Below are 26,767 nucleotides of genomic sequence, written 5' to 3' on the forward strand. Positions count from 1 at the left end.
ATATCTTAGCCAACACATAAGGATATTTTTGTTCTCTTGCATAATTTTTTAAAGACACATTTATTTAGCATCATAATCAGCATATGCATAGTCTTTTAATGAATATTATCTCTTGTTTGATGAATTACTTATTTCTCTTTTAATGTTATTTTGATGGTTTTTGTTCTTTCCTTATCTACATTGTATATAACTTACATTCCTTGGAGTCCCCTTTGCCCTCTCCTGTTGATAATTATCTTAAAATAGTTGAACTACATTCATGGTGAGTCCATAAACTGTTCTCAGATCTTTTAAGATTTCTTAATTTATCATTTCCTCTTTATTTTGTGGGTTTCTGATCATTATTTTAGACACTATGAAGCTGGTGACTGAAGTGTGGTTTCATCATTCTCTGGGTTGTTTCTGCTCATAGCAGACGGACTGTTCACATGTGCTCATAGCAGACTACTCACATGTGCTCCTAGCAGACTGTTCACATGTGCTCATAGCAGACTACTCACATGTGCTCCTAGCAGACTGTTCACATGTGTTCATAGCAGACGGACTGTTCACGTGTGCTCCTAGCAGACTGTTCACATGTGCTCCTAGCAGACTGTTCACATGTGTTCATAGCAGACAGACTGTTCACGTGTGCTCCTAGCAGACTGCTCACATGTGCTCCTAGCAGACAGACTGTTCACATGTGCTCCTAGCAGACAGACTGTTCACATGTGCTCATAGCAGATGGACTGTTCACATGTTTTGTGCATTGTGTCACAATTCCTCTTCTCCAAGGTCTTAATGATTAAAATTTTGAGTGACCTTGCTTACGGATGTATTTTTCTCTGTCTCAAGAGATTCCTCATTGAGTAGTAAAAAATACTTAAGGACAGCAAATTCATGAAATAAATAAAAGGATTCCCTTAGTTTACAGTTTGGAAGTCTGAGGTTCTCATATTGGGTAGCTTCAGTCCAGCCTCCGGTGACAGGAAAGACTGGAAGGGAAAGAGCAGCGACACTGTGATGAGAAGCTAGAACTCAGAGACAGGATTTCCCTTTATGACAGCGTCTTCTTAGGGAGACCATCAGGATGGGACACCTTCTAGCACATCCCGCCTCAAGGACTGTATCACATACCGTCTCAACACCAGCCCTCTGTAACCAAGCTTCCAGCAGAAAAGCCATATCCAAATCATGACATATTGATCATGACATGAACCAAATATAATTTTGCATTTTTATGTCATTCTTTAACTTTGTTATGGTCCTCTGAAGATTCTAGTTTTATATTAGAATGTCAGTTTCAACTCTGAACTCAGGACTCAAAATCTCCATCCCGTTTCCTGTGTGGTTGTGATTTACAATCACTATTTTTTTTTTAAATGTTAGCCATTTGAATGCATGCATAATAGTACCACATTGATTTTAATTACCATGGCCCTAATAGCTACTTGCAACATTTTCATCACTTTCAGTTCCCCTTTGTTCCTTTGATGCCCTTCTTTGTGCTGAAATTGAATTGCTATCTTCTCACTGTTGAGCACGGAGAGTTCCTAATACAGTCTGGATGCTGTTCATGTGTCAGACCGTGGCTGGTAAACATACAGTTCCACTCTGATCAGCTCGCTACTCTTTAACAGGCCTTTCATGGAGTAAAACTTACTGCTTTCAGCTTTGTTGTTCCTTGAGAATCCCATACTTTGAACACATCAACCCTCCACGCCCCCTCTAACTCTTCCCCTCACCACGTCCCTCGTGCACCTTTGTGTCTTCCTGTCTTCTTTTCACAGCCCATCACGTCCAATCGGTGATGTCTATATGTGCAGGGGGGTAGGGCCATCCACCGGAGCATGGAATCCTTCTCGGTAGCTCCTTTAATGAGGACTTTCTCCTTTCTTCCCGCCTGCCGGGCGTTTTCTGGGTCACTTTGCAAGAAGTGTTCGTTCTAGTTCCTCCAATACATTCTACCTGGACAGGAGCAGTAGAGTTCTAGCTCCCTGCATTGTCAGAGCACTAAGGTTGGTGACCAGTTTACCATTATTCCTGTCATTCAGAAATGTGGAAAATTAACTTGGTCTGGGCTTATTTTGGTTCATCATAAGCTGAAATGCCCCCTTTCCATCTTGAAATCTCTCTTTTGCCGTTCTGAACATTTTTCTCGCCTATTTTTCCTTAACAGTATTCTCTCTGCATGGTTTTGGTTCTGTCTGGGTAGCTTTGTCTCTCCAATGTTGAACTGTGTGAGCCCGTGTGCATACCCGTGCCTTCTCGGCTTTGTCACTTGATCATTTTGTTCAGCTTTGCAGGAAATTTCTTCAACTTGATTCCTAATTAGGTTTTAGATTTGTGTCACTTTTTTCATTCTCTAATTGGTCCCCTTTTATAGAATTCTGCTGCTTTTTCTAATATTCTCCTATCTCTAAGCACTGCCTACACTCTCCAGTTACTGGCTCCTTGAGTCTGCTCTCCTCTTCACTTTATTCCCTTTTCCCTCTTCTGCTTTCTAGTGTTAAAGTTTCTGGCTGGAGGGTTTCAGCAAATGATGGGGACATCCCTAGCTTAAGGTAGTCACTAAGAGCCAACGGGAAGGCTGGTGGATGAGGAGGACTTCACACGGCATGATTGGCACATTGGGTGGCCAGAATAATAAATACTATTGGACAACCACTATTTCTATTTGGGTTGGGTAGCTTTTCCTGTCTCCTGCTGGCCCGCAGTGTTGTTGCTTGGATGAGAACCACAGTCGATCAATGTATTCATTTCTAATTAAACTATTTGTTTTCCCTCGAATGTTGTACCTTCACTTTTCTATAACATCATTTGAAGCCCCTCTATTTCTCCTACAAACATACTGCTCTATTGCAGTGCTTCTCAACCTTCCTAATGTTGTGACTCTTTAATACAGTTTCATGTTGTGGTGACCTCCAGCCATAGAATTAGTTGTGTTCCTACTTCATAACTGTAATTTTGCTACTGTTATGAGTCGTAATGTAATATGAAACCCCTGTGAAAAGGTCATTTAACCCTCAATGAGGTCACCTCCCACAGGTTGAGAACCACTGCTCTAAGGATTTGGACAAGGACATGCCTAAGAGTGGGTATAGTACATGGAAAATTTAGAATTCTCACTGGCCTTTTCGTAAGTCTTAGGGTTGTCCAGACTCTAGGATGACATCAATCCCTGAGTCTGTCCACAGCTTTGAGGAAGCTAATGAACATGAATTTCATTTACATGCTACCCGGTGGCCCTCCTGCTTAGCTTTGCACACACTGATCAACTAATATCACATACTGTTATTCTTTTTGCTTTTAATCTTTAATGTTTTACTGCACGTTTGTACCTAGTTTAATGAATAATACAGTTGGTGTTTCTCTTTTGAGGTCTTGTTACTTTGGAGGTGGGTGGATGGGAGGCCTGGGTGACAGTATCTTTATTTCAAAATTTTGCTTGGAACGAGATGGTCTTTCATTATAGGAGCGACCTGGTTTAGTCAGTATTCATTAGAAAGCACTTGGCTGTGAGAATTTCTTTTCTACTTGCAACTTGCCAAATAAACCATGAGCATGCTCCTGCATTATTCTGTCGAATCAAAACCAAATCCAAACTTATGTGTGAGATCAATCAAAGGGATTGTTGTGGAAGGAGAGACGCCAACAGTGGAGCAACACCTGACCCTAAGGCCTCATACCTAAAACATCAACAGAGGGGCTTCTTTAGAGGAGAAAAGAACAGGCTAGAGCAACACCTGACCTCTACTCCTCATACCTAAAACATCAGCAGAGGGGCTTCTTCAGAGGTGGAAGGGCCAAGGCTAGAAAGATGTGAGTGATGGTACTTAAGACAAACGGGGGAGAATAACTTGACCAGACAGTGGATCAAAGATTCTTGACTCCTAAAACCGGTCGATATCTTATGGATTAATGCTAATCCATGCTGAGGGCAGATAAAAATCCAAAGGTCCAGAAGAAAGAAAGCGTAACCAAAGTTTGGGTCATGATAGCAAGAATTTTGTCGAGATTGACCACAGGACGTGAAAAGTTCAGCTACTTATGAAGCAAACATGGGACTATGGAAGGTCTGAGTTGGTGATAAGTACGCATGAGGAGAGGCTGATTCGATCTGAGTCACACAGGGAAGACAGTGCAGCAACAGGGTTAATATGGCCATGGTTGTTTTTCTGAATCACAAGGCTCAGTAGGCTTCAACACTGGCAGGAAATCCTCTTTCTCTCTTCTTTTCTATCCCTGACCCATTGAGTTCTGCCTGGAATAATGCATGTTGCCCCCACTTCCTTTTCCCTTACCAAGCTAATTCCTACTCAGATCAGCTTTATATCTTGGCAGCAGTTCTCCTGGCCAGCCACCTCCCCAAATAAGATAGAACTGCAGGTATTCCCTCCGCGGACTAATCACATAGTTTGCGGTATTGGCTTGATTCTTAAGGGCAGAGCTGCATCTTACTAATCTTTTAAAAACCCCACGCTTAGCTCATAACAGAGATTCCACAGGCTTTCAGTAAGCAGGGAATGAATGTGTGGCAGTTACCGTAGCTGTGACCTTCGAGAGTCAGCCTGTGCTCACAGGCAACTGTGAGGCAGAGTGATCTCTGAGTCCTTGGAATTGAGCACAGAGTGATCATCCAGTTTCTTTGTCATCCAGCCCTCGCTGACTTCCACAGCCTCTCGGTGTGTGTGGAGGAAAACGAGGTGGTGATTTTCATTTCATCGTCATTGTTTTAGGAAAAAGAAGCATGTGTTTCAGTAAGGGGGCTGCAATTAATTTTTTAAAAACTGAATCATTATCTTACTCATATATTATTCAGCAGCAGCGACCTATCAGCCAATAAGAACTGATTGTTGAGAGGGGATACTTATGTTAAATCATTCATACATACGCAGACTTCTTTCTGACTTTACCTCTGACTTAGAGGTAAAGGAGGGAAGTATAAGTAAATTGGAGAGATATTCTTTTAAGGAATGTAAACTTTTATACTCCCTAGAGTACATCAAACCTGGCATAATTGCAGAGTTGAAGGGTTACTTGTAAATCATGTATCTCGGCAACCTCATTATTGATAATTAAGAAAATCAAGGCTCAGAGATGTGAAGTATCAAAGTTTAAATAGACTCAGCCAGGAAGTAACCACCTTTTGTTCCCCAGAAGGGATTTTTTTCCATTAAACTAGAGATAAGTTTTGTTTGATTTCGTTGGTTACATAGAAGAATTCATAAGGCAGCATCTGAGAGATGAATTGCATAACAAAATCCAAAGAGGTTTCATTATTAAAGCCCAGAATGGACCCAGAATTTTAAATGTCATTATATTATCATACAATTGTTTGGAATACCCAATGAAACGCTTTTGAATGTGGTGATCAAATGTCCCGAACATGTCTTTACTGTTAAAATCATAAATCATCAAAAGAAGATAGAATCTTGGTTGCATGCTGAGACACAGCCCAGGGCCCTTCTTTCTACAGGAGCTTCCTATGGCCATCTCTGGTTATGCTGTTCATTCCTGTACAGAATCAGACTAAAAACTGCAAGTGTGTTCTTGGGTTCAGGCAGGGTTTTGTCTTGGGTTTGTGTTGTTGCTTTGTTTTTGCTTGTCTTTGTTTTTAACATGAGGTCTCACTGTTGTAGCCTAGGTTGGCCTGGAATTCGGGAGTGTGCCACGACTCCCAGCTATGGGGATAGGGTTCTATGAAGCCTTCTTCTATTAAATTTGTGAGTGTCAGCTAAGTTCTTAGAATCTTTAGTGGAAAAGTTGAGGACTTTTTTAAGTAGTCGTAAATATTCAAATGTTTACTTACAGGGCAGAAATTAAGCTGGAACTGGATTATTTCCATGAAAAAGTAAAGCTATGTGGAAATAGCAGAAAATACAGAGGCCGAATCTGTCGTAACTGATAAGTCTTTGTAGGTAGAGCTATGCAGGTCTATATTTTCATCCCGTAAACCCAAATGCCATAGCTCCCAAGTCACTTCCAAGACCCTGTGACCTCTAATGCTGCTCACCTGACAGCCATTAGTCATCACATGACCTAAGTACATCAGTGATTATCTTATCTTTAGAAAGGGAAAAGTCAGTGTGGTCGCTGCACAGTGTTCTTCTGGAGAACATAAACCTTTAGAAAAAGCCTGCACTGTGTACACCAAGAATGGAGATGAACAAGAACATCGTTAGCTTGCTAAACATCAACCAAAGTGAAAGTGATTATCTGAAGCAGAACAATGACAAGCACGTGCCGGCTGATTGAAGATAATACCACTTCTCTGCCTGTTCGAGCTCTTGCCCCATTTTATAGCTCCCGTCTGCCAGATAAAACTAAGACATTAGATGACAGAATTAATCCCCTTGCTCAGACGCATTCAGTGCAAACAAAAGACCCGCTTCCCTTAAACTTTACACAAAATCACCCCAAGGCCACTCAAGATCCTGCAAGTTCTAACTGCATCATTCCCTGCGTTCAATTGTTCTGACTACAACAAACCAATACACCTAACCTAATGGTTTTTTGTTTTGTTTTGTTTTGCTACACGTGTACTCTTGACATCATTGACCAAATACCTCCAATGCTATTCTGAAATAATTGAATGTAAAAATTCAAGTCAGGCATGGTGGTGCATACCTTTAATCCCAGGAACCTGGGAAGCAGAAGTAGGTGGATCTCTGTGAGTCTGAGACCAGCCTGGTATGCATAGTAAGTTCACGCTAGCCAGAGATGCAAAGTTGTTGGAGCCCACAGATGTGGATTCTTTCCGCCTTGACAAAGGTCAGCGAGTTCAGGCATGATCTTGCTCCTGCCAGGTAATTGACAGGAGGTTTGGCCCAGGGTAAGGCTACTTACAGGATGTTTTGACCTAGGGGGTGATGACTTAATGCTTTGGGTATTTGAGAAGATTATCACTTTGTTTGTTCCATGCATTTTGGAAGAGAGGTCTTTTGTATTCCCTCTCCTCTTTGGATTGGGGTATATAAAGCCTATGAAAAATAAATGTGGGCAGATTCAGTATTCACTGGTTGCCCTCCCGACTCTGTCCTGCGTCTCTGTGTTTCCCTTTTTTTTTTATTTTTCCATTCAAAAATTTCCACTTCCTCCCCTTCTCCCACTCCCCTCCTGCTCCCCCACTTATCCTCCTCCCTCCTCCTCTAGTCTTAAGAGAGGACAGGGTACCCTGTCCTGTGGGAAGTCTAAGGCACTATCCCCTCCATCCAGGACTAGGAAGCTGTGCATCCAAATACACTAGGGTCCCAAAAAGCCAGTACATGTAGTAGAAACAAGTCCCAGTGCCATTATCAATAGCTTCTCAGTCAGCCCCCATTATCAGCCACATTCAAAGAGTCTGGTTTGATCACATGCTCGTTCAGTCCCAGTCCAGTTGGATTTGGTGAGCTCCCATTAGATCAGGCACAGTGTCACAGTGGGTGGACCAACCCCTCTTCCTTGCTCATCTTCTCCCTCCTTCTGCTTTTCAACTGGACCTTGGGAACTCAGTCCAGTGCTCTGATATGGGTCTCTGTCTCTATCTCCATCCATCGCCAGACAAAGACCACTTCCTATGTATAACCTCAGTAGCACAGACAATAAGAGAAACAATGAATAAATGAGACCTCCTGAAAATGAGAAGTTTCTGTAAAGCAAAGGACACTGTCACTAAGACAAAAAGGCAACCTACTGAATGGGAGAAAATCTTTACCAACCCCACATCAAACAAAGGTCTGATCTCCAAAATACATAAAGAACTCAACTAGAGATTCTAAATAACCCAATTAAAAAATGGGGTACTAAACTGAACAGAGAATTCTCAACAGAAGAAGTTCAAATGGCCAAAAGATACCTAAGGTCACATTCAACCTCCTTAGCGATCAGGGAAATGTAAATTAAAAAACTTTGAGATACCATCTTACACCTGTCAGAATGGCTAAATTCAAAAACACCAATGATAGCCTGTGCTGGAGAGGATGTGGAGTAAGGGGAACACTCACTCATTGCTGGTGGGAATGCAAACTTGTGCAACCACTTTGGAAATCAGTGTGGTGGTTTCTCGGGAAATTGGGAATCAACCTACCTCAGGATCCAGCAATACCATAACTCTTGGGAATATACCCAAGAGATGCCAAACCATACTACAAAAACATTTGTTCAACTATGTTCATAGCAGCATTATTTGTAATAGCCAGAACCTGGAAACAACTAGATGCCCCTCAATGGAAGAATGGATAAAGAAAGTGTGGAACATATACACATTAGAGTACTACTAAGCAGTAAAAAAACAGTGACATCCTGAATTTTGCATGCAAATGGATGGAAATAGAAAACACTATCCTGAGTGAGATGACCCAAACCCAAAAAGATGAATATGGCTTATCCCTACAATTAGTGGACTCTAGCCATAAACAAAGGACATTGAGCCTATAGTTCACAAGCCTAGATAAGCCAAATAATAAGGTGAACCCAAAGAAAAACATATATAGATCGTCCTGGAAATTGGAAGCAGATAAGATCGCTAGGCAAAAGTTGGAAGCATGGAGGTGGCGTGGGGAGAGGGGGAGAGAGAAGGGAGAAGGGAAGGATTGGGGAGAGCTTGGGAAAGTGGGAGGGTTGAGATGGAGGAAGGGCAGATATAGGAGCAGGGAAGAAGATATCTTAATTAAGGGAGCCATTTTAGAGTTGGCAAGAGACTTGGCTCAAGAGAGGATCCCAGATGTCCATGGGGATGTCCCCAGCTATGTCCTTGGGCAGCAGAGGAGAAGGTGTCTGAACTGGCCTTGTCCCATAGTCTCTCTGTATTTCTTTTGTGTCTCTCTTTTTTCTGCCTAACATTTCTAATCCACATTCCCCTACCCTGGAACACATCAACCCATTGAGGCTTGACCCTGACACATAGTGAAACCATGCCTCAAGAAACAAAGCAAAAAAATAATAATAATTAGTTTGGAGAAATATTAAGACTTCATTTCCAAGATGCATGCCTTGTTTTGGTGAATAACCTTATCCAATTGTGGAGGTTGGCATTCAGGGGGAGGAATGGGGGGAAAGTCATATGGTAAAACAAAACCTTAGGAAACCTCCTTGTTTTCACCCAGTGCTGTGAAAATAGTCTAGCTAGCGACTAGCATTCACATTAGGAAATCACACCAAAATTGGCAATCAACAATGCTCTCCTCCAAACTCATCAATTCATCACTTGCCCTGCTTTGGATTAAACATGTTCCTCCAAAATTCATGTGTTGGAAATGTACTGGCTTAAAATATCAATGTTTGGAAGTGAGGACTATGAGGGCAGTCCAGCCTTGAAAATGTTCCTTCCTGAATGGCTTAGCCCCTTCTGTAATTCTTGGAGGACCGCGCTAATCCATCCCTGTTGGTGAGCAAGTCCTCGTGGAGCCGGGTGAGTTTCCGTAGTGTAGCGGTAGGCAGTTCTACAGACACCCCACACCTTGCAGGTTGCCTCATCCATACACACCCACTTCCCTTCTGCTTTCTGACATGAATTTAAAGCAAAATAATGTAGTGACATGCTTCCTGAATCTCAGCCCACAGAGCTGTGAGCCAAAATAAGCTATCACTTATAAACTGCCCAGTCACAAATATTATGATATAACAATTAAAAATAGCCCAAGCCAGGCCTCGACTAATTAAAATTGTTATTTTAACAACCAGTTGCTTCTTAATATGTTATCTTTTTCTTTAATAAAATTTAGAAACTTTATTAAAGAATTTAGGAAGATTTAGTTTCCTGAACTTCTGGAGTGTGAGGGGTGTGATTGGGATACTGAAGCTGTTTCAGGGGAGTACAAACTGCTGCTCTGCTTAGAAAAAAAGGATGAAGGAGAAAGTAAAATTAGTGGAATTCCAATCACTTTCAACATGTCTTTGGCTCATAGACCATAATCCCTGGCCAACTTTCCCATCCAGCAGCCAAAGTGTGTTAAAATCCATAATAAGCACAAGGACAGTAACATAGTCACAGTCACTCACATGCACACTCACACACACACACTCACTCACACACATGCTCACTCACACATATACACACAGACTCATACACACTCACACATACATACACACACTCACAAACACTTACACACATACACACAAACATACACACATTCACACACACTCACTCACACACGTGCACACGCACAGATATACACACAGACATATACACACACATACATACACAGACTCACAAACACTTACACACATACATACACACACACTTACACATTCACATACTCACATACACACACGTACACACTCACACATACTTACACACAGACTCACAAACACACACATACATACTCACACACTCACACACACATGCCTTATGTGTTTCCTTTACTCTATAACTGACAGTCATCAGTAAAGAATGCTGCCTTACTATGAGCTAAGAAGTGTAATAGTCTATAAGTATACTATATACATAAATACTAACAATATCAAAAGCAAAGATTTAGGAGTTCATTCATGGGAGATGTGGATAAAATGAGTGGTCCACTTTCTCAATTTCTTGGTAAGGTAGAGAAATTTTAAGTTTATAGTGGAATGAAAATACAGCAGTGTATGGGGTTAGATATGAATTAAAAAACAGTATATGTGTGTATTAAATTCACAAAGAATGAATAAATATATGTGTGAATGAATATATATATATGTATGTGTGTATGTATATACCTTACAGAGAAAATAGATATGTTAATCCTATCTACAATAAATGTATTTAGTGCCTATTAAATACCAGCCCTGACCTACATATTGGGGAGATAATGGTGAGAGGGCAAGGTGCCACAATCTCCACTCTTACAGAGATAACAGGAAAAACAGCACTTGTGTAACAAATTTAATGGGTTAGATGGGAGCCCTCAAAAAGACATAAACTACATAATTCCCAACTACATTCTCAATACCTATTCTTTATCCACAGATAAGTGGAGCTCTTACCCCTCACCAAAGAAGTCTTTTACAGCACTCAGAGCCCATTACAGAAGGCCACACTTGTCAAAATGCAGAGAACTGGCTGTAAGCTAACCAGTCCCAGCTGATTCATTGACAACATAACCCCATACCTAAGGCTCAGGGAACATCATAGGAAAGGGACCAGGACACAATGTCTGCAGAGAGACAGTGCCTTCTATATATATGACAGACTGCACTCAGAACATCCCGCAAATATGATCACCTAAACAGGGCCTTAGAAACAACACCCCTAACTGACATGCCAATGTCTATGGAGGAATTCCCACAAGGCTACAGCCTAGAAGGAGAGCTATGGGCAATTAATGGTTGGTAAGAGAGGGACAATCAGTCCTCTCTGACTAGCCAGTCCCAAGAAGGGAGCCCTAAGCCCATATGAGCAATACTAAATGATCTCAGCAGTTTATTTATAAAATGTGTGTGAATATGTACGTGTGTGCTTATATGTATGTGCATGTGTATACATTTATGTGTCCATGTGTGCATGTTTATGCAAGTATGTGTGTGTGCATGTTTGTGAAAGTATGATGTATTTATGTGTATGTGTGTATGTGTGCATGTATGTGTATAACAATTATAATTAAAGAATAAAAGTTCATGAATTTGAGGAGTGGGAGAGGTATGAGAGGAAGTAGAAAGAAGAGTGGGAAGAAGAGAACATGTAAATACATTCTCATATATGAAATTCTCAATTAAAAAGATATATCTAAGTCCTAACTGAAGCCTGACAATGTGATCAGGGATATCTGAGGCTCTCAAGAGGAGATGACCCTGGATTACCCAGATGGCTCAAAGTTCAAAGTCAAGTATCCTCAGAAGAAAAGATGACACCCACATCAGAAGCCCATGTGGAAATACAAGCAGAGACAGAGGTGACATCCTCATAGACTAAGGAATGCCCAAAGCCACCAGAAGCTGGAACTGACCAGCAAGGACACTGCCCAGAGATCTCAGAGAGAGCACAATCCTGCCAATACTGTAATATGGACCCAAAGAATAGCTTGATTTTAAGCTACCCAGTTTTTGAAACTTATTAATGCAGCTCTGGGAAGTGAGTATAGCAATCATGCAAATGAAATACAATTAAAACTTGTAGACCATGAAAGAAACAGAATCCCACAAAAGCAGATATCAAAGGTGCTTGATCTGAACTTGGCTGTCAAAGGAGCTCCTCAGGAGACAGTAGGAAAAATTCTAAAAGAAGACTCAAGAATGAGAAACGGGGAAAGACCAAAAAGACAATTTAAAGAGTAAACAGGAAACGGCGCTCTCGAGTATATTAAGATTTTGTGATCTTTATATCAAATTAATATGATTATGCAAATTAAATCAAATACTAACCAAACACTGAGATGGTAGCGAGTTTTCTCACTAACCTTCCCAGCGGGGGCTTGAGCGCTGGCTTAGTGTGTAAAGTGTTTGCTCTACAAGGTTGTGACCATGAGCATGGGTCTCCAGCACCTATGTGAAAAAGCCTGGCCATTCTGGCAGTGAGGAAGATAGAGGATTGGGTGTTGCTGAAGACAGGAGGATCCCTGGGTTGTCCTGCCAGCCAATCTAGCTGACCACTGAGCTCAAAGTTCAGTGTGAGTCCTTGTCTCACCCATCTCAAAAAAAATATAGTTGGAAGGGCTGGAGAGATGGCTCGCTGGTTAAGAGCACTTTCTGCTCTTGCAGAGGACGTATCTGGTTCCCAACACCCATGTCAGGCAGCTTACAACCACCTATAACTCCAGGGTTTAGGGATCTGATACCCTATTACAGACTTTGCAGACACCCACACATGTGTCTTCTACCCTTACATGCACGCACACACACACACACTTAAGTACTCTGAATAGCTAACCGTTTTTCAGAACAAAGAAAAATTAGAATAAATATAGTAAATCAGGACAGTCCTTTTCCACGCCTCTGTGCTATTTTGGAAAGCTGGGAAGCAGGCAATCTGTCACAAGTTGGAGGGACATGGTAAATGCCTACCACACACACACACACACACACACACACACACACACACACACACACACGTCTCAACCTGAGGTTGTAGGATGAGAGCCTAGTGGCACCTGGACCAGGTGTGTAATCACCCAGAAGACTAACAGGTGGAACAGTTCTCCTAGAATCCAGGTTAAGAAGCAAAACAGTAGAGGGGCCCGGAAAGCCAAGGAGTTAGAGCCAGACTAAATTAGAATATTTTTATTTTAAATCATTTATCATTTCATAAATGCCTGATGGCATCAAGCACAATTTTGAGCATTCTACATGTATTGATTCACTTTTACCTCAAACATATATGTGAAAAATACGGCCATTAGCAATCTCTTTTGTTGTTGTTGTAACAAAGAGTCAGTATGTGTTTAATTTTTATCAGAAACTAACAAAAATATTAAGGGATACTACTATTTAAATGCCCTCCAGAAATGTGAATTTTTCACCATCTTAGTGCAGCTAGTGGCTGTGTAGTGCTGTAGGCTCATGACCTCATTGCCGTCTTCCTGGTTATCACGACACTGGGTGAGTCTTGATGGGCTCATGTTGCCACTGTATAACCTCCATTATGTCCCTGACTACTGAGATCTCATTCTATAAATTGGGGGAACTAATACAGAGAGAGCTGGGATACATCCCTATGGTTTGGTCTTCACAGCCAGGTGGCCAAGCACTAAACTTCATCCTTGGAATCGCTGCATTTTTCTACAACCTTCCCAATTTCCATTACAACAGAAATAGCAATGACTTCCATTATTAAACACTGCTTATCAAGGGGATTAGGTCATCAGCTTGATTTCGCCAACAAAGAATGTGAGGGCCAGGAGGATAGGGAGCTCACCCAGGTCACACAAGCACTGGGAGCTTGAACTGGCTCCTGTGGAGTCCTACTTCAGAACCATCACTCTGAAGACTCCAGCTCTGCCTTATTCACCATCTTGGTTGTATTTCTTGCTTCCCACCCTGAACCCTTACATCCATCACTGCATTCAGCTCTATCTGAATAAGGAAGCAGTCCCGTGCTGTTCTTCATCTTAACTGGAAACCTCGAATAGAGCTTTGTGGAACTACATGCCACTTCTCACTTCTCAAATAGCAATGATAACACACACCTCTTGCTTAACTCTTATGCCTGTATGAAATGCACATATTAATGGGGTTTGGTGTGGATGTATCAAGCATGCAGTGATCAAGGTAGAATGAGTAGCATTTCTCTCTCATCAGTTTAGGTTTGGAGCCCTTCACTTCTCTCCTAGATCTTCATAAAGAATGGACTAGGTATTGCAAGCTGTACTCCCCCTCTGTGTTATGAAACGATAGACCTTATTCCTTCTGCATGACCCAGCCTCACTCCATCTACTCTCCAAACTCTTCTTAATCTCTAATAATCACCATTCCACATTTAGGTTGGCATTGTTAACTTCCACATATAGCTTGCTTCATTTAACACAGTATCTTTTATTTCCATTCATTCTACTGCAAATAACCGAGTTCATTCTTCTTTCTGGCTAACTAGCATCCCATTGTGTGTGGGGGGACATCTTTTCCACCCCCTCTGTTGATGAGAGTCAGTGTCAACTCTATGCATTAGCTGCTGTGACCGTGTTGTGGTGAGCATGGGGACACAGGCGTCTCTGTCGTGCTGATGTCATCTCCTTTGCATGGGAGCCATGCCCTGGCCTTCTGTGTTTCCCCTTTCAGGAAGCATCGATTCCGATCATTTGCCCTTTTACTGCAGGGGATGGTGTTAAGCTTTTGGGTTTTATATCTATTTTAGCATGTAAATTTAGGCAGCTCTCGTGGAAATCACTGTGGAAGTTCCAAAAAATAAAACTACAACCAGACCTCCCAAATGATCAGCTATACCACTTCTGCATACATGCCCAAAAGACTCCACAGCAACACACCACAGAGACCACTACTCACAACAGCTAAGAAGTGGGACCAGGCTAGAAGCCCATCAGCAAGTGAATGGACAAGAAAACGTGTCATGTAAACACAATACAAAATTTCCCATAATAAAATTAAAATGAATTTTCATAAATAATCATGGCATATAGGAAAATTAGTGGAACTGAGGACAATTATTTTAAGAGAAAGTAAACCAGATTCAGAAAGAAAAACACCACATGCTGTCATATAAAAAAACTATAGGTGTGTGTGTGTGCGCGCGCGCACTGCGTGCATGCGTGTGCGTGTGTGTGTGTAGGGGGTGCACACATGTGTGTGTGTGTTGTGTGTAGATACTCAGAGTACAAGGAGGATCATGAGAGAGGAAGAAGGCCTCTTGTGTAGGGGTTGGTGGGGAATAGAACACATGTAATATGGAAGCAGAAGGGACAACTATTTGGGGAAAGGATGAGGACCAGAAGAACAAGCAGGGGAATTCAAGGATGATGGTGTGGAAAGGGAATGAATGAGAACGAAGTATAATGACATGTAAGAAAGCGTCTTCTACAATGAAGCTTTGTGTGCTAACTTAAAAAAAATTAAAGAAGCAAAAACTGCCACTGATTTTTATGTGTTCTGGAATCTTATAAACCTGATGTAGCCAGATCTTGATTCCTGATTTTGTACATTATATTTTGTTAATTACCCATTAGTTCAAATGCTTTCTGATCATCTAGAGATCTACTGTTACTGTTGTTTCCTTATTTGTTTGTGACAGGGTCTATCCCAGGTTGCTCTCAAATTCATGGTGCTCCTACCTCCGCCTCTCAAATGGCTGGAGTTAGAGGTCTGGCCCACTGCTCTCAGTGATGTTCATTAGCATTAGACTTTGCCTATACTTTATTATTCCTCTGGTACTTTCCAATGTATAAGACACTCTTTTTATGGGATAGGGGTTCTATTTTAGCACATATCTAAAAACAAACATAGCATCTATAGACATGTCCAGAGTGACCACGAGTCTTAGCATTTTGTGCACCTATAACTCTCCAGCCCTTGACAAGGTGGAATTTTCTAGTAACTGTTGACAGCAAATGCTTAGTCTTATTACCAAATATCAAGTCCTGCCATGGGTTAAAGGCATGGCCAGTCTGGTTAAAGGATTCTAGTATACAAAGATGAGTGGAGGTACCAACAAGCCTCTTACAAAGGGTGGGAGCCAGCCTCATTTAAGAACGGAACAAGAAAAAAATGAAATTATGCATCAGCATAAGGATTAAGAAAATTCCTGACAATCTTATGAGACATGGCAATGAGTTAAATTAGTAATTGTCAACTCTTTCACTTCTGGAGATCTGTCCCTTGGGACAGTGTGACAAACCTAGCCCTTGCCCAGGGCTAACAGATGGACAGAATGACCTCCCAGCAGCTCTGCCAGCCCCACACTTCTGTTTCCTCACAACCGTGGACTGGTTTGTTAGCTGGCTCAGATTTGCCCTTGCCAGCTAAGTGAAGGGATCCTCCGCTTCAGAGAAAGCAGGTAGACTTTTTGTCCCCGCAGTGGAAGCCTGTCTCTCTGTTTCTGCCCTGTGAAAGTGGCGGGGCGGGCTACCAAATGCACGGACCACAATTTCATTATGTGACAGGCAAAAGGATGGTTTGTATCTTTCTCTTTCTCAAAGTTATTCAAATATTTATACAGTAATTGTGAAAGGAGAATTTTAAACCTTAGGCCCCATTTTTTTTTTTTACCCTGTGACTTGAATGTGTTGTGAATTAAGATCAAACTCTGTGACTCTGATGAAGCTCAGGGCACAAATTCAAGCCAGATCAGACGAGAGTTTAACCCTGGGGGTATGAGCATTGAATCCACTCTGCATGTGTTTGCCGTTACTATATTCAAACAAAATGATGCGCTTGCCAGGGTGACATGGATTTTCCCACCTACACTGCATATGAATTATAGGTTGGTTCCTGCACTATAGGTGGACCTGTGGCAGCCCAGCAGTATCTCCTATGTGTCAGAGGGGACAGTCACCGACATCCATGTTCCCCAAAATGCTTCCAGAACCCTGTTAGCCTTCCTCCAGGAGGCCCGCATCCAGTACAAGTAAGCATTCTTTTTATTTGCTACAAGTTTTAGCCAACTGAATGGTGACTCTGTGCATCCAGGTTGTTTGTCAAGAGCTTCTGAACGTGTTTTTCATTGTGAGGCAGTAAAAGTGTGTATATTCATCTTTGAAGAACTTACTTGTCTAATAGAGAAAAGGAGTAACACAAAGACATTATTTCACTGCTAGCACTAAGTCATCAATGCCGACACAGTCTTTTGCTGACTAAAGAAAGAGGAACCACCTGGCAATGCTAAAAAGGCCAAACTGAATGAAGGAAGAGAAGAAATGGTTTTCTGCAGTAGCCTGCTTTGCAACAGAAAACATATAATAAGACTGGGGATCTGACAGACGTGGGGGACAAGGCAAGCAAAGCAAGAGTGCATGCGAGGCCAGCATCAGAATAAAAAGGCAGGCTAGGTGGCAGAGAGAACTCGTGCAGAAGGAAGTTATATTACTTTTCACAGGGGGAGGAGCCCAGACCTCTGTGAGTGGTGCTGCCCCCTGGAGGATATAAGCAAAAGCTCCCTGTCTTTGTGGCTGGAACTGCAAGAGCAGAAGACAGAAATAGTCCAAATAGCAAGGGGAGGTTTCCAAACAGTTCTCCAGGGGTAAAAGTACTCAGGTTCTCCACTCGGCTGGAGAGTAGAAAAGAGAGAAGTCAGAGGAGATCGCTAAGTTTTCCAGCTTGGAAAAGACTGAGCCGACGAGCGTGAAAAGACGTACATACTCAGACGTTTCCAAGGAAAGGGTTGTAGCGGAAGAGAGTAAGTTGGGACGGTTATGGGAGTCGAGGAAGAAAAGAATAATTTCAGAGAGTCGGGTGTCCACAACCGCAGTGAGACCTAACTAGAAAGGGGCCAATGGAAGTTATATTGCTGACATTCACGGAGGAATTCAGTTGTGAGGAACGGAAGACCAGAAGGTGAGGGGAGGGTGAGGCCCACAGATGTCACCTCCTAGCAATTCCAATAAGGGAGGAGCAGGACAATAAGGGAGGACAAGGAGTGACCACCAAGATATACAGCATCAATGATCGCTCCAAAGACTTGAGATCTGAGCCAGAAGGAGAAACTTGGCAGTCTACAAGCTGCGGGAAGGACGTTTAAGGATTGGAGACCATAGAGATGCTAGATAGAAGGTTCAAACAGTAGGAGACAGACTCATCTCCTAACAAGGAAGGAATAAATGTGGGTCAATTTCAGATAACAGAGTCAGCCACCACTGTGTCTGCCTATAATACCAATACTCTGGAGGCTGAGGCAGGAGGATTACAAACCAAGGCAACCTGGGGTAAACACTGAGTTCTAGGCCAGTTTGAGTCACAAAGCAAGATCTAGTTCCCCCACAAGCCACCCCCCCCCAAGAAGAGATGGTGGAGGGGCAAATCCATAATGTGGGAGAAAACTCAGCTGGTGGTTTTCTAAAGTAAGAAACAGCATTAGTTACAAGGCGTGAAGAAACGGATTCTAGAAGATGTCAAGAGAAAAACAGAAGTAAGAACCAACAGACTGCTTGCTGTTGCGAAGAGGTTGGTGATCTGGTAGGTGGGAGCGTGGAAAGGTTGGTGTGGTAAGGAAGGGGAGGATCCTGGAGAAATGCCTGTTCAAGGGTGTCTCAAGGGTATCCAGTTTGATAAAGATTGGGGAGATTCTAGGGGAAATTGTGGGAGAACATGGGAGAATGCAAGAAGATAAGAAGGTCTTTCTATTAGAAACAACCACAGCGTGCCTGAGGGAAGAGGACAAGAAAGGGGGACGTTCTGATAAAATAGAGGTTAGATGTGGGCTAAGTTATAAATCCTGAAAGAAAATTCGAGGCTGGTGACAGGTACCAGGGACATCCCTGGTCACACAAACAGGAAACTACCATGACTATTAAAGCGCGGCCTGCTCTTGGTAGAAAGGCCTCTGTCTGTGCTTCTAGACTAGAACCGCGGCTGTGCGGAGAGCCGCCGTTAATATCACTCATACTCCCATCCCTTCTGCGGCATGGAAGGCGTGCTCTGATACTCCGGATCCTAGTGGGAAGGAGCTCGATAATGACATCTATAGGTGCATGGTAACAGCTCGCACGCTTCATTAATTATTGTTCAGTAGAAAAGAATGTACCAGTTAGTTTAACAAGTCTCTATTTTCTGCCATTAACTAGAGTTCCTGTGGGACTGCTATAGAAAAAACTTCTCCCCCTTTGTGTCGCAGTGAATAGAGAAGGGGAATGAAGTGTTTTAGATCAGTTGTTTCCTCACGAAGAACAATCACTTAAAATTACTCATTTTGTTAGTCCCAAGATAATAACACATAAGAGTCAATTAAATCCTGTAGGCACAGTAGGTAGAGATCATTTTAATTGACTTTTATTATTGCAGCCTGGGGTATTTTCAAAAGATTATCATTTACTCTGTACAAGCGTACAGAATGCATTGCCAAAGTGATCCGTAAAGCAGAAGTGATGTGATTCATTGTTTCTGACCCCTGGGTGGGCAACCCTCTCAAGGAGATGACGCATTCTGCCGTTTAAAGGAAGACATTTTATAAATACCTATAAAAATTGCCAGGGAAATTTCCATTTTGAGAGCCCTCCCCTAGCCTGGGAACTGGGGGGTAGGTAGTTTTGCATTAAGTAATGACATCGTTTGCAAAGGTTCGGATAGTTGTTGTCACCATTATAGAGAAGTGCCCGGCTGAGATAAGAATCACAACCAGGACCAGCCAGATGGCTCGATGGTTAAAGAAGTCTGCTGCCATGCCTAACAACCTATACTCAAGCCCCAGAACCGCCTTCCTCCCCCTCCCCCCCCCCGTGGTGGAAGAAAAGAACAACTACCTCAAGTTGACCTTTGTCCTACACACACACACACACACACACACACACACGCATGCACACACACCATGGCATGCACTCATCCACACACACACAAATAAATAAATGTAATAAGAGAATCACAATCAGCTATAAAAACTAAGAAAATGCAATGGTTTAGAGACATCATTTTAGGAACCAGATGGTTTCCACTCAACTATTTGACAAGAAAATGGGGCTGGGCTTCCATATTACAACTGTCTCTAATTTAAGATGGTCTCTTAAAGCCTGTATTAGATACAGTCTAAGAGACTACAGAGGCCTTTATCAGTTTGCTGAGGTTACCATAACAAGGAACCTCACCCCCAAGACCCTTTCAAGTTGGACATTTCAAAGGATTTTCTAATGGAGTATGCTGGATAAAGCAGATATCTACCCTCCATTTATAGGACAGAAAGGAAGTCCACAGCAGGCAATCAGACCTGGAGTTTGTCTGCAGCCATTGGAATGTTGATAGTTTATTACTAGATCTCTCCTAAGCAAACCCACCTCCTTCTTGTCTATCCAAGTTCTCTCCAAGAACAAGGATCCATAGGCGCTGACACAGCTCTTACTGGCTCCTCAAATCTGCCCCAGTTATACTGCAGTCACTGAGGCCATGCACCTAATCATCATAATTTCTTATCTTGGGAAGAAAACAACTTACAATAGTGAAGACGCTGGGCTTGATGAGTTACATGTACTCCCAATTTTGAGTTACCGGGGTCTCTACCAAGAAAACTGAGGAGTCTTCTGCCTCCTGGCCTCTTCTCATGTTTCCAACTGCAAAATTCAAAAGTAAGACAAAAGGAAGAAGTCAGTAGTTCTTCTCTGATTAGGTGTTCAATCTGTAGTGGGGATTCAGAACATAACAAGCCAGTCAGTCCTTAATGCCTGGCGTCTAAGTAAATTGTCTTCTTCTGGGACAAAAAGTATATATTCAGTGCATGGTAATTCTTTTCATTAAGTGACTATACATAGATTAACCTAGATGTCACTTAGAGATGCCACCACTACGTGTTCTTTAATAGAATTTACCCCATAAGCAACAGGTTCTTTTTTAAAAATAAAATATAAGATCAAAGCTTTTAAGCCCCGACACAGTGAGAGCCCTCACCAAAGGTCTCTCGAACATCTGGAAATACTGCAGGTGAGCAGAGTCTCTCCGCGTCATTCTAGCGAGTGGTGGCCCATAGTTCTCGATGTCACAACCAGGGCGGTTCTGCCTGAAGCTGGTTCCACCACAGCAATGGGCCAGCCATCTCTGGGCTGGCCTCTGCCCCCAGCTTCTACATACATCCAGTTTTCAGAACACAGCTTCTCTTCCGTGGAATTCTTAGTACTGTGGGACAGCGAGAGAGCTTTCCCGCGTCTGTATTTGTCAGTGTCCTCTTGAGAACTAAAGCTCCTTCCTTCCTTTCTCTGGCCTAGATCCAGGCTGCTGGGTGAAGGCTTGTGAACAGAGAGGATTCCGGAAAGAAGGTGTGGAGTAGGGGTCCATTTTCACTGTGCCACACTGGACTTGAGGTCACACGATGAGAATCTGGGTTCACATCCCAAACTGATTCTGTCTCTGTATCCTCAGTGGAATGACACTGGCTGATTCTTGACCCTATTGAGTCTCAGACTCCTTGTTTATAAAGTGGAAATAATAGAATATAATGCAAGGGTTGTTACTGAGGACCAGCACAGTGGCTGACCCCTGGCAAGCACTCAGTCAGTTCAGGTGGGCACAGCTGCAGGGTTATAGATGTTCACTCCGTGATAGCCATTATTATAAGCACTGCTATTATTTAGAGATGCCTGACTATAATTTTACACTTTAAATTCATTATAACAATTTTTAAACAGTTTTTATTTCCTGAAAAGGAGCATTTTCTCAACAGTCAGTATCTTTAGAAATGCCACTCTCTGCAGTCTTTGTTTTCCTCTCGCCATGGAACGCTGGGACACTTCCACGCTGGTTCATTCTGTGTGTGGTTCTTTCTTGGCATTGCCTGGTTTTTACATGTTTCTGGCTAACTTTCTCATCATGTCTACTGTTTCAAATCCAGGGTCCTCATAGAAGATCTTCAGAAAGCTGTGGAAAATGAAAAGAGCTTACAAACGCAGAGAAACAGAAGGTCCCTGTCTGAATACAACTATGAGGTCTATCACTCCTTAGAAGACGTATGTAATTAAAGGACCTTTGTTGTTGCTGCTGCTGTTGTTGTTGCTGTTGTCTTCAAGTTCACCTTTGTCGCTTTGGTATAAGGATTAGAGACAACTGTGAAAACAGAGATTCAGACTCTGAGAAGAATACACAGTTTGAGCCCCCTGGCTCACACATCTCTTCATTGGTCCTTTTATTGCTAAATAAGAAGTATCAAAATAACAGGCCAGAGAGATGTCTCAGCTGAGAAGAACATGTGGTGCTCTTGCAGAGGACCCTGGTTCATTTGGGTCCCAGCACCTACATGGTAGCTCACAACTGCCTTTTACTCTAGTTCCAGGGAGTCTGATGCCCTCTCTGTCCCCTCCAAAAGATGGCTCTTGGCATGGAGTGCACACACACACACACACACACAGGCAAAACACAAGTAAAAAATACTTTCATAAAAAAAGTTGCAAAATAATTTGCATCATACTTTCTTCACCCAAATAAACCCCACAAAGGACATGGAAAATACACAGACATTGAGGTAATTGGTGTTAAAATCAGGGCTATAAAGACATTAACTAAAGGCCATGGAAGGAACATGGCTGGCCAGAGTTCAAGGGCAGTTCATTGGCTGAGGGAAACAGTAGACTTTCATACTAGTCTTGCACCCTTGCAAAATTCAGACCTCCCAACGCCAGCCTGCATCAGTGACACCTCTGGACCTCTACCCTTACTGTCATTTAATCCACATGGGAAACTCACCATAATCTTGCCCACACTGCCACACACAAATTTAGTCTTTACCTGATGCCTTACTACTCTTCACATGCTAGCTAAAGCAAGCAAGACATTCTTTCTCTGCTGGGCTACACAGAAGCTTCTGTTCCCCCAAATCCCAATGTATCCCAGTGCCTCTGGCATACAGATAAGACACCATTCACAGGTCACATATAACTGTGGTTGACTGATACCCTCTGTATTAATAAGCTGTATGTTCTGTGAGGGCCAAGTGTTTACTATGTTCGCTGTTATCTCCCCAATGCAGGCAAAGAGAGTCCTCCAAATAGAGAAATTATTTGCAGAATAAAGGGATATATATTTTTCCATGTTTCCTCTACATTGAACAAAGAAATTCTAGACACAAAATTAATGAGATTCTACTATATGATTAAGAGTATTTTTCGTTCTGTTGTGGATAATTCTCCTTTCAAAAATCCTTTTGCATATTTCAATGTCTCAACGTAATTTTTAGAAGCTTAAAATTAAAAGCAATAAAAGGTTTCAGATAAGTTGACACATGGAAGCATAACACACTCTAGAAAAAAGTCAAATTTCAAAAATTGTTGTAGCTATATATGTGTGTGTGTGTGCGCGCGCGCATGTATACACACACAGACATGAATACCTCCAGTTTGTTAGATTATATAAGATCAAAAGAGATATATGAGTACTTCCTAAACTATATTTATATATTCTTTCAGCACGGACCCTCTCACATCAAGGAACAGTGGGGCACTTCCATGTGACTTCTTTGTTGCTTGCAGGACTTTTAAGTCAGAAATGTCACCCATCTTCCTCAGCACCTTATCTATTCATCTCAAATATACTTCTGAATACAGATAAGTGCACATGAATGGACTGATGCAAATGTGCACTCCTCAGGTGGGATCATGCAAGAATATGCCTTCCGGGGGCTCAACAGAATAACCTGAAATGAGGAGAATACCGTCTTCTCCCAGGAGCCTCTGTTCTGTCCCAAACATCAATATATGAGACTTTTGTAGCTCTCATGTCATTTGGAGGGTTTATCAGAAGCTGGTTTATTTTTTTCCTTTCTTTCTTTTCTTCTTTAATACCTGTAGAGAAATGGAAACAAATTTGTATTTTTCAAAAAGAAGCCACACTGGACAGTGGTAACACATGCCTTTAATCCTAGCACTCAGGTGGCAGAGGTAGGTGAATCTCTGTGAGTTTGAGGTCAGCCTGGTCTACAGAGTGAGTCCCTGGACAGCCAGGGCTGTTATACTGAAAAAAACCCTGTTTCGGGGGGGGGGGGGGTGACACCTAAATTAATTAATTAATTAAAAGCAGCCAGAGCACATGGGTCAGTTTTCTGTCAATCACTTCTGTGGTGACTGGTGAAACACTAGCTAAAGGTCTCTTAAGGAGGGGGCAGCAGAAGAACTGCTGTCAGTAGAGGAAGCAGGTTGCCACTTTAGGTATCCTAAAGAAAGCTAAAAGCAGACAGTGGGGTTTTCCTTCCCGTTCTCAATCCCTGCAGGTTCTTTGAATTTTGGAAGCCACCATTGTCTTTTGTCGTCTTGTGCTCTCGAAGAGTCCTTGTACCGTGAGGAACGGTGACATAAGATTTCCTTCTCCGCCTACAGATTCAGGACTGGATGCACCATCTGAACCAAACTCAACCGGGCCTCGTTCGGGTGTTCTCCATCGGGAGATCGTATGAAGGAAGACCTCTCTTAGTTCTACAGGTGAAAAGAATAAAATGTTAACACAAAATATGTATCTTCTTCACTTTATCCTGTGGGAGGAAAGGAAAAATATCATCATTTTGCTGACCTAAGGGAAATCGCCTTAGATTTTTGAGCCAGGTTTAATCATGGTCTTGAATTTTCCACGTGATACTGTTTCTGAGATGTAAATGCTAGGCTCTCCACCTCGATTCCCCTAAAATCCTCTTGGGGCTCGGTGCTGACCCCATCTCCACTGGCCAGCCATTCCTCCAGGTTCATCCCCTGTCTTCTCTTTCCCTGTCCTCTCCTAAGGTTCTGGCCATTCTCACTCTTCTCTTAGCTCTGTTTTCACTCTACAAACTCCATCCAATGAAGCTAGAAAACATTATTTTGAGTGAGGTAATCCAGACCCAGAAAGACAATTATCACAGGTACTCACTCATAGGTGGTGGTTTTTAAGCATAAAGCAAAGAAACCAGCCCACAAATCACAATCCCAGAGAACCTAGACAACAATGAGCCCCCTAAGAGAGACATACATAGATCTAATTTACATGGGAAGTAGAAAAAGACAAGATCTCCTGAGTAAATTGAGAGCATGGGGACCATGGGAGAGGGTTGAAGTGGGGAGGGGAAGGGAGGAGAGCAGAGAAAAATGTAGAGCTCAATAAAAATTATAAAAAAAAAAAAACCTTCAACCAAATGGTCACATCTGGCCCATAATTAAAACCATCCTAGATCTTTCTATCAAGTCTGTAGAGTTTTAAATTTATGTCGGACATGTTCTCCTAGATGTTCACAAAAGCTCCTGAGACTTGTCATGACACCACCATCTTCCCAGCTTGAAAACGAGTCTCTCTAAATTCCTCTTCTATATGTAATCACTCACTTTCAATTTACCACCAAAACATTGGCAGTTCTTTGAGAGGTTTCTCACACTCTTCTCTGTCTTCACTGCTGCTTCCTGAATTTATCTCTGAATCCCTTCTCCCTGAACTAGCGACCTCAATGCTGAACTCCTGCTGTGGTCACTATCCTTGCCCTACTCATCCTTTAACATCCTCCACAGTGCTGTCAGTGTGAACTCATCCTCCACACCACCCACACCGCTGTCGGTGTGAACCCATCCTCCACACCACTGTCAGTGTGAACCCGTCCTCCACAGTGCTGTCAGTGTGAACCCATCCTCCACACCACTGTCGGTGTGAACCCGTCCTCCACAGTGCTGTCGGTGTGAACCCATCCTCCACACCGCTGTCGGTGTGAACCCATCCTCCACAGTGCTGTCGGTGTGAACCCGTCCTCCACAGTGCTGTCAGTGTGAACTCGTCCTCCACAGTGCCGTCTGTGTGAACCCGTCCTCCACAGTGCTGTCGGTGTGAACCCATCCTCCACACTGCTATTGGTGTGAACCCATCCTCCACACCGCTGTCAGTACCAAATTCCTAAAGCAAGCACATACATATGGGGAGAGGAACAGGGCTGGAGGAAGAGGAAAAAAGGGAAGGGAGGAGAGGGAGATCCTAGACTATAAGGAGCAGCTTCATCCCTCCCCCACAGCACCAGGACCCCATTAGTTCCCTACCTCTATTTAATTTCATTTGCTGTTCCTTCTCAAATACAGAGTCCTCAGATTCTTTCCAGCTTCATATGTCCTTCTGTAACTTGTTTTCCAAGCAAGCTTCCTGACTTGCATAAATATTCAAACTTCCTTTCATTCCACACAAGAATTCAAGAAAAGATGCCACATTCTCACAGTAACAAATGGATATTCACAACCTGAAGTTGGATTGACTGTTCTAACATCTGCCCTTCTCACCAGCAGACATCTCCTGTCTGTTCGTCTCTGGATCTCCAGAGCTCAGCCCGATATCTGGCATGGAGAAGCACTTCCTGACATGTTAGTCAAGTGAATTAATGACGGAATGAAAGCAATGTCCTTGTGAATATATTGCCAAGTGCTGTCTGTTAGTTCCTGGGTTAGAAACCAGGTTTAAAGTCATATTGACATGGTCAGGGGGAGTTGTAATTGGCCCCTTGATTCCAGAGATCACGTTTTATGTTTCTGTTTTATGATGTTTAGCTGTAATTTGCCTATAATGCACGATTCTTTAAAAAAAAATACACCTTAGGGCATTCTGGTGGGCACAGTGAGAGAAAAGGAGAAGAAATAGTGGGAGAGGAAATCTTGCTTTTCATTTAATAGTCATTATGATATCAAAACAAAACCGGTACGCTGCTTTGGGGATTGCCCTTTTCCTTATGTATTTTTTAGTTCTTTGATTATATTGAGGCCAAAAAATATTGTTTCTACATAAGCAAGCCTGGACTTCCAAAGAAGACAGGAAATCTCTTCATCTTATTAAT

The 26,767-nt window shown here is 42.4% G+C and overlaps 1 protein-coding gene across 1 annotated transcript in view; it reads left to right on the forward strand.

Annotated features, from left to right (window-relative positions):
* The window catches only part of Cpa6 (carboxypeptidase A6), a 297,700-nt gene that overhangs the window by 176,304 nt on the left and 94,629 nt on the right, over positions 1-26,767 (forward strand). The window contains exons 3-5 of the mRNA XM_050142133.1: positions 16,824-16,948; positions 21,845-21,959; positions 24,318-24,419. Coding sequence (XP_049998090.1) covers positions 16,824-16,948; positions 21,845-21,959; positions 24,318-24,419 — 342 coding nt within the window. The remainder of the gene's footprint in view (positions 1-16,823; positions 16,949-21,844; positions 21,960-24,317; positions 24,420-26,767) is intronic.

This window comes from Alexandromys fortis, unplaced genomic scaffold, assembly GCF_014885135.2.
Source record: "Alexandromys fortis isolate MF-2015 unplaced genomic scaffold, M_Fortis_MF-2015_v1.1 scaffold_41, whole genome shotgun sequence".
In the NCBI taxonomy this organism is placed as follows: Eukaryota; Metazoa; Chordata; class Mammalia; order Rodentia; family Cricetidae; genus Alexandromys; species Alexandromys fortis.